This window comes from Cygnus atratus, chromosome Z (assembly GCF_013377495.2).
Source record: "Cygnus atratus isolate AKBS03 ecotype Queensland, Australia chromosome Z, CAtr_DNAZoo_HiC_assembly, whole genome shotgun sequence".
NCBI classification, from domain to species: domain Eukaryota; kingdom Metazoa; phylum Chordata; class Aves; order Anseriformes; family Anatidae; genus Cygnus; species Cygnus atratus.
The window spans coordinates 17,776,439-17,784,302 of NC_066396.1; the positions used below are offsets into that span (position 1 = coordinate 17,776,439).

The window sequence follows — 7,864 nt, forward strand, 5'->3', positions numbered from 1 at the left end:
ATTTGAAATGACTATAAAAATGGATATATAATCAAATTCTTCTATTTCTTCTCTTTTTCTTCTTTGAACTATTTGTTAAAGAGGAGAAGTTAATAAAAATAGCAAAATTAAGTCTGGATTACTGATACATAATTACTTCCATATGCACTTTATCTTGGGACAAATAAAAAGAAAGATCATTTTAATTTTCTTAATACTGTGAATTTCTTCCGGTTCTGAAGACTTCATTTCAAAACAAGGTAATTACTTACTCAACTAATGAGTTGTCCTGTAACAGAGCTTTACAGTTGTTTTTTTCTTAATCTTCTCTTTCAGTCAACTTTCCAGACATTGCAACTCTCTGCAGAGGCAGCAATCAATACACATAACGCTGATTTATTTATAATTGGAGAGAATACCCTAACTGTAAGTGAAGTAGACTTTTTCAATTTCTCTTTTCTTGAATTAAACTGATAACATGTAATTTTCAGTGTCATTTAGCAGTACATAGCGAATTACAAGCTCTGATGACATTTGAGTATGTTGAACTAATGTATCCTTTTGGTTATATACAAACTCCCTTAAGTTACTGAAATGTTTTAATTTCAGCTGACTGCTATATAAACGAGACAGTTAAAATCTTCAGATTTTAAATAGATAATAGAACTATCAGCAAAATCCAGCTGAAAAGTTCTGAAACTCATGTAGTTTCCTGTGCATGAAAAGATCAAAATTTGGACTTCTTTCTCCAACAGAATTAATTGCTATAGATGTATGAGCTCTGGGAAACATTCTAGCAAATCTGATTTATAGTCTTCTGTTAAGTGTATTTAGTTTGATGTTTGTAGACAGATATTTTGCACACATCTCCAGCAAATATGCTTAATCTCATTTGTGAAAGACTGAGGAGCATTTTTGCATATGGAATGGCTGTAATATGGACAATATGGACACAGCTAATCTTAGGAAAAGTCACCAAACTACCACTTTGATAGTTTAGAATCCTTTTCCCAAGGTTTCCCTCCACTAAATAAAAACATAAGCAGCACTTAAGAATACATTTTTGCTGGGCTGTTGTAATAATAATAATAAAATACCTTGTTCTCCTGACTTATCTAGAAAGTGACGCTCTTCCATTTGCAAGACTAAGTTTAGATTTATTTTTACAGGACTTACCAGCCTCTTTCATCCATAAAAAATAATCAAGTCCTTTGAAGACCAAAATACAAATTAGTAAGAGAGTCAACTATCTGTGAGAGTATGTAGTATAGTCCATTCACAGGCAGTGGAAGAGTCAGTTAAGTGTGTACCAAGACAGTTACTGACCAGCCTATCTGAATATGGAAATAAGACCATATTTCAGTACTATTTTTTCATTGTTTTCTCACAGAGAATTTTATTTTATTTTATTTATTTATTTATTATGAGGAACCTCTGAACAGACCCTTTTCCATCCTGGGAAACCTACAAACCCTGAAGAAGGAAAGGAAATAGATGCGTAGGCCTGGAACTAATGCCATGTTTTTGTAGAAAAATTACATACCTGTATTTGAAGTGTGCTGAGTGTCTCTGTTTTGTGACGTGATACTGCTTCTGCTAGGATATGATACTCATTAACATACAATACAAATATTCCACTTATGGTACAGATTTTTTAGGTAGCTCACTGTGTATTTTTCCATGGTTGGACCATAATACTACCAAATTTACATTTCCAGCATTGCTCTTGGTTATTTCAGGAGCATCAGAATTCAACTATTTAACTTACTCTTACTTAAGTTAGTTGACAAATAATAGGTAGTTCTTCAGCCAGCCATTAAAACATCAGTTGGACTTGCTCTGAGAGGTCTTTTCCAACCTAAATGATTCTATGATCTGCAACTGGGACTTCTACAGCTCTGAGGCAGTGGCTGAGCAGACCCTGAAAGTTATCCACAGGGTTCCTAAGAAACACAATTTTAGTGAAGTTTACAGTCTTATCTTTACTTGAGAGCCTCTTGACCTGTGAAAACTCTTGGCAAATGTGCCAGCTGACGAAGGGCAGAGTACCATACACTCTCCCTAGGGCAGTTTCCTTTGCCACTTCAGAGATGGAGCAAGTACCCAGCAGTGGACACAGTGCTTGGAAGGACAGAGTGGTACCCACTTTTTCAACTTTCACACTTACTTGGAATGGGACAGTGCAGTAGCAATCCGAGTTTATTTCCTACTTACCTTGCTATTTTAGACAAGCAACTGAAGTGGTAGGATTAATCCATCTTAGTAACTACATTAGGTATCCACACAAGAGTTAGTATTCCTATAAACCCTAATCAATAGAAAGAATAGGTATTTTTGAGATGCCGTTCATCTCAAAGGCGATGCTAAAAATAGGAAGATGAATTGTGCCCTAAAAATAGGCCGTCCTTCTCCACTGGAAGCCACAGGCTAACTTGTAGGTAGATATAGTGTAAGATGAGGTGAATTCCAGCCACAGTGTCTTACTGACCACAGTTTGACTTTAAGGAAGACATTTGTTTTTAGGCATAGATTTACCATTCCAGAAGTGGCACTTCCCTGTTAATCTAATAGAGAAAGCATTACTAGGCAAGCTGCACATAGAAATTGTACTTTTTTTTTTTTTTTAAATTTGGATGAGCTGGATTGCCATGTAGTCAAATAAATTAATGTGATACTAGGTGGGGAAGCTGCTTGATATTTGTGCGTAAGAGCTTTCAGTTTTTTTCCAAGTTGGGAAAGACTGCCAGCTGGAGGACATAACATTAACCTGCTACAATCATCATTACGGCTATTCTGTTAGAAAATACCTAAAGCCAGCCTGCCTCAGTGAAATGAATACATATAGCCACACCTAACACAACATTAGAGCCTTCCAGCAGAAATGACTTAAATCACTGAGATGTCAGTTCAGTGCAAGTTTCCCGGAAAGCTTAGGATTAAATTACACCAGGCAAATGCACTGAGCAAGCAACCCAGAGAAAGTAAACCAACATGACTTCTTCTTTTATCATGTTTCAGGAAAGAAAAAAAAATCTTCATGCTAAATGCATGTCATTCCAAGCTTAAATCCAAAGATTTGACAGTTCATAAATATTAGAGCAATATCTCCCCGAGCAACTCTGTTAGGTGTAACTACACAGTTGGTTATACTCAATGCAACTAGATACAGTATCACCTGAAAATGAATTTACAGACACTATGCTGTTCTGTGAGCTCTCTGGTATTGCTCAGGAAGCACAGGTATGCTAGAAGCACTCCTGTTTGACCCATACATCTTACTGCAAATCCATAAAGTTAACTCAGGAGAACACAGATTAACACAAGAAGACTAGCAAGCTGTTTTGTGGTTTCCAGGAAGGCAGGAAGAGCAGACAAAGGAGACTGAGAAGGTACTGCCAGGCAGGAGGGAAGAAATTTGAGCAGCCACAGTGACTGCATGGTGGTATCTGGCCTCTGATTAGTATTGCCTCCTACGGCTGCCCACCACAAATAATGGACTCTGAAAACAGTCAGCTGGAAGTAGCTCTTCTCTAGCTGATGCAGCAGAACTGTCTGTTCTGAGCAGATGGGGCAAGGCTATTCCCAGCCTGCATTTAAGCATCTGTGGTTTACCTAGTGGTAGGGTGTCCATGCACTGTGGGGACAACTCCAAAAGAACCCTTGTTCCTGGTAAGGCAGAAAGCTGAAAGGAAGAGATTGCTTCTCTGCCTGTTGTGTATAGCCGAGAGTGGTGAGGGTCCCTAATGGTTAAATGGCACTGCCTTGTGCTACTGTGGTGAAAGCAGGTGTGTATGAACACTAGTGAAAGGTTTGCAATTGCCTGGCATGTTCCAGTGGTTTATCCTGGAATGCATGCAGCACAGCTATTCTTGATAAGGACTTGGTTTACAAATCCTACTTAATGTGCAGTTAACACTAACCCTTAATGCACAATCTCTCTGCTTTCAGATCCCAGTTATAATAATGAAGCCAGATGAAAAAGCTGAGATACCCATTGGTGTTGTGATTGGCAGTATATTGGCTGGACTCCTCTTGCTGTTAATACTGGTTGCTGTTTTATGGAAAGTAAGTAGGTGTTTATATCCTTAAAAAGAAAAGCAGAAAGGGATAAATACATTTGGGCTCTTTTCTTTGGAATCTCGATTCATAAGTGCTGAACAAAACTGCACACACAGTTTGGTAGTAAGAATAACATTGCATTGGCATTGCACCCTTGATGGGAGCATTTAGAAATGCTTTTAAAATCAAAATTCTGAAGTGAGTCACCATAGAAATTAGCAACGTGAAATGACAAATGGGCTGCCAATGGTGCAAAATGAGGGCAGCAGCATTTTTGTCTTTTGACACTGCCTGTCTCCCTCCACAGTTCACCAACTGGACTCTGAACTCTCATATTTTGAGTGGGCAAGGATGGGAAACAGAAGCAAGGAGAGGACATGTGCTGGACAGACAAAAACAGAGAAGGGCGAGGGCAAAAAGTGATTTACAAAGGTTATCTAGATAAGGGGGAGGGAAGGGTTTTTGTGTGTGCCAGAGCATTGGCTCTTGAAGCCCTGGCACACCAAGGCAGCCTAGAGATCCCTGTACCTTGGCAGGGAGACAACTGGCTACTCAGAACTGCTGTTTTGGCATTTGTTGTACCAGGCAGGAGTTTAAGGCCCAGCTCCTTTCACTTTACAGTTAGGAATCATTTACAAATCAAACACTGTATGTGTGCATGTGCATGCATCATGTACTTCTACCATTGTAATGTTTAGATTAACCAAGAAATATAACTATTGATGACTGATTGTGACCGTGTTATTTTAATACTTCTCACAGCTTGGCTTCTTCAAGAGACAGTATGAAAAAATGACACAGGATACAGAAGATATCGATGAAATTACAGAACTCACAAAGGACAAAGACTGAAGAGTTACCTGTATAAAGAGAGGAGATCTGAGCCACCAACAGAAGTTGTGATGCAATCAGTTCTTCAGCTAGATTGCCTTAAAGCTTAATAACATTTAAACATTTTTAATTAAAGTGTCTTTTTTATAGATGAAAATATTTTACAGATTCTACTCTATTATGAGAGTAACTGCAGGACAGTTTGTTTTTTCAAAAAATGATTTATAGTGCCTTTTCTTGTATATTTTTGCTTTTCAAACAAACTTAGCCTTTAGAACTGGCAGGTCCGGAGTTTACAGTAACATATTGTGCCAGCAACACTTCTGATCCACTGCAGAGTGAAACAGAGCAATTTATTTCAGATTATTGTGGAACAGCATCAGTTCGTAATTCAGTTGACAAATACCATATGTGTAAAGGACACTTTCTATTAAGTTGATGATGAATGTGTGGTGAATACCACTTCCAGACTGGGAGAAGAAAACTCATTTTTTCATTGACTAGCTCCATCCTTATTGTTTTAGAGAAATGATTTGCACCAGCAAACCTTTGTCTTAACTATTCTATGAAGTGGGAACTGTGTATGAGGATGTCTGTGTATGCTGTAGGACAAATGGACAGGCATACTGTTCCAAAATACCACCAAATTCCTTGCACTATGGTCACAAAATACTGAAGTATACTGTTTTGTTGTTTTTTTTTTCTTAAATATTGCCAAATGATACATATAACTGCGTTCTGCATACTGTCTCTGAGAAGAAAATATGAATTTCATAACCACTTACACCGTGTTCTCTGCCATGTTATGACTTTTTTCAAATTTCAACTAGAGGAGCACTACCAATACTGTTACACTGGGCTTTACACGCACAGTCACTCTGACATCAGTTTGGCTTTTGACATAAATAGGGAAGAAACTCAAGATCTTGCCTTTATTTCTGTACTAGAAGATTTTGCAAGACCAAGAGCATGAAGTGAACTAAAGGGGATAATGACTGAGGAACTATGCATATGTTAGGACAGAAGACAGAGAAGACCTAAGCTCTATAAACTGTGTACTGCACTCTTTTTTTTAACATCTCAGTGCCCTCCAAGAGACTAAAGTTCAGTATGACCTTCTTACCTGTCATGTTTTATTTGGTCCCACGTTTTCGCGTCTTGAAGAAGCTAACTTATACTTTATACAGTAAAGTACTGTAGTGCTCTGGATGAGCTCTGAGCACACTTGGTTGACTTTGTGTAAGTTAACACACCTCAAATTTATCACATGCTGGCCAATTTTAATGAAAGCTCGGTCTCACAAAGTCCTCTGCTGTAAGACTGGTTAACAGTCAGGGGATTTGGCCTTTTGTCTGCCTTTCACTCTTGTGGCTGGCAATTAATTAATTATACATATGTCCAGTTGTGAGACAAGATGTGTGTTGTCTTTTTATGGATGCTGTCATGCAAGTAAAATTGTTTCTGACTCGAGGTGATTTACTTGAAGAGTAAAACATTTAAATGTGTCTAAGTGACTCAGAACCCAAAGTCACGTTTTCATTCTCCCAAACCTAGTTTGTCAGTATGATTAGGCACCTTTCGAATTATTTTCTGAGGAACTTTTCAGAAATTAGATGTGAGCATATTTGAAAGTTTCATTCAGTCTTTTTTAATCAGTCATGGGCCAACCAATCTCTGGCAAATAACAGCTTCATTTGCAGTGACAGCTGCATTGTGCTCAGTATAATTTTGTGTTTTGGGTTTATTTTGTATCTATTAAAGGTTACACATTTTGAGGTGTGTTTTTTTTTGTTTGTTTGTTTTGACATTCTGAAAAAATAATCTGGATTCTTATCTTAACTGTCAAATAAGATTGTTGCCATCAGCTGATTTTATGAACAAAACAATTGTTTAACAAGTTTAAAAAAATGTAGCTATTATTGTATAGATCTAAAGAATAAGGTCCTGACCTATAGTTATGAACCCTGCAGGCAAATGCCCTAAAAATAAGGGTAAAAATTTGTCTGCCTCAATTCTTGTATGAACTTGTGAGAAAGAAAACAAAATCCCACACCTATATGTGTGAGAAACTCCTACATAACGAAGGTCATTGCAGTCCAGGCCAAATTGGGAATTTCATAATGGATCAGACTGTAGCATCCTTCATTTCTGTTACTGCCTGCACCACAAATGATGGAGGCAGTCACTAGACTTCCTTCTTCCACCTTAGGTGGCAAGTACAGGTGAGTAGCAGACACCCAGCTTCTTGGGTATTTAACAGTTTATCAGCTGGGCAGCAATGATTCAATTCACTAGTCTACACTGGGTTTTATTTTGTCCTAGACAACAGGATTCCCCCCCAGTCCTGGAAGTAAGACTTTTCCCAAAATAAAGGGAAGGCATAGCAATGCATAAGGTTTTGTATCCTAACAACTTCAAGTTACTAGTTTTATTTTTCTTTTATGATTAATACTTACATGGCTAGTTCACAGTTTTTGTAATGGGTGAGTTTACTGCACTTTTAAGTTGGCACAGCCACAAATAATGCTGGAAATATTATGTATATTTTGTACTGTTTTTTTTGTTGTTGTTAGTTTTACTTTTTTAAAACAGCATGTTACAGGTGAAATAATATTCTGAAATGCTGGGCTTCAGCAAACGCTTCTGTTTGTGCTTGCAGGAAGAGAAGTCAGGAATACCTTCAACAATTTCAGGTTATACCTGATTCTGGTCCTGAATCTAGCTGCTGACTTGTTGAAGTACTAGATTCAAGTCTAAACTCAAAGTTACGTTTAGATTTGTGATGAACAAGAGAGTTTATAAGCAAACTGACTTCTGAAAACTAGCATGTAAGCTCTATGGGAGCAGGGACTGTATCGCTGTGGTGCCTACCTGAGGGCCTAACAGTGTTACTACAATAAAAACAAGAATACTGCTGAACACAGACTTACTTATTTTTAAACAGCACCGTAAAGAAAACAAATGCTACTGAAAAAGCACTGTATAAAATGGGGCC

The 7,864-nt window shown here is 37.7% G+C and overlaps 1 protein-coding gene across 2 annotated transcripts in view; it reads left to right on the forward strand.

Moving 5' to 3' along the window:
• ITGA2 (integrin subunit alpha 2) overlaps positions 1-7,824 on the forward strand; it is a 66,465-nt gene extending 58,641 nt beyond the window's left edge. Inside the window, exons 28-31 of one of the 2 annotated variants that reach the window (XR_007709212.1) lie at positions 316-405; positions 3,928-4,044; positions 4,801-6,106; positions 6,646-7,806. Coding sequence is in view for 1 of the 2 variants with exons in the window: in XM_035570112.2 (XP_035426005.1) it covers positions 316-405; positions 3,928-4,044; positions 4,801-4,890 (297 nt within the window). In the remaining variant the exon portion in view is untranslated. Of the gene's footprint in view, positions 1-315; positions 406-3,927; positions 4,045-4,800 lie in introns of both variants that reach the window. The other variant, XM_035570112.2, reaches the window with a different exon arrangement.
• The last annotated feature ends 40 nt before the right edge of the window (positions 7,825-7,864 follow it).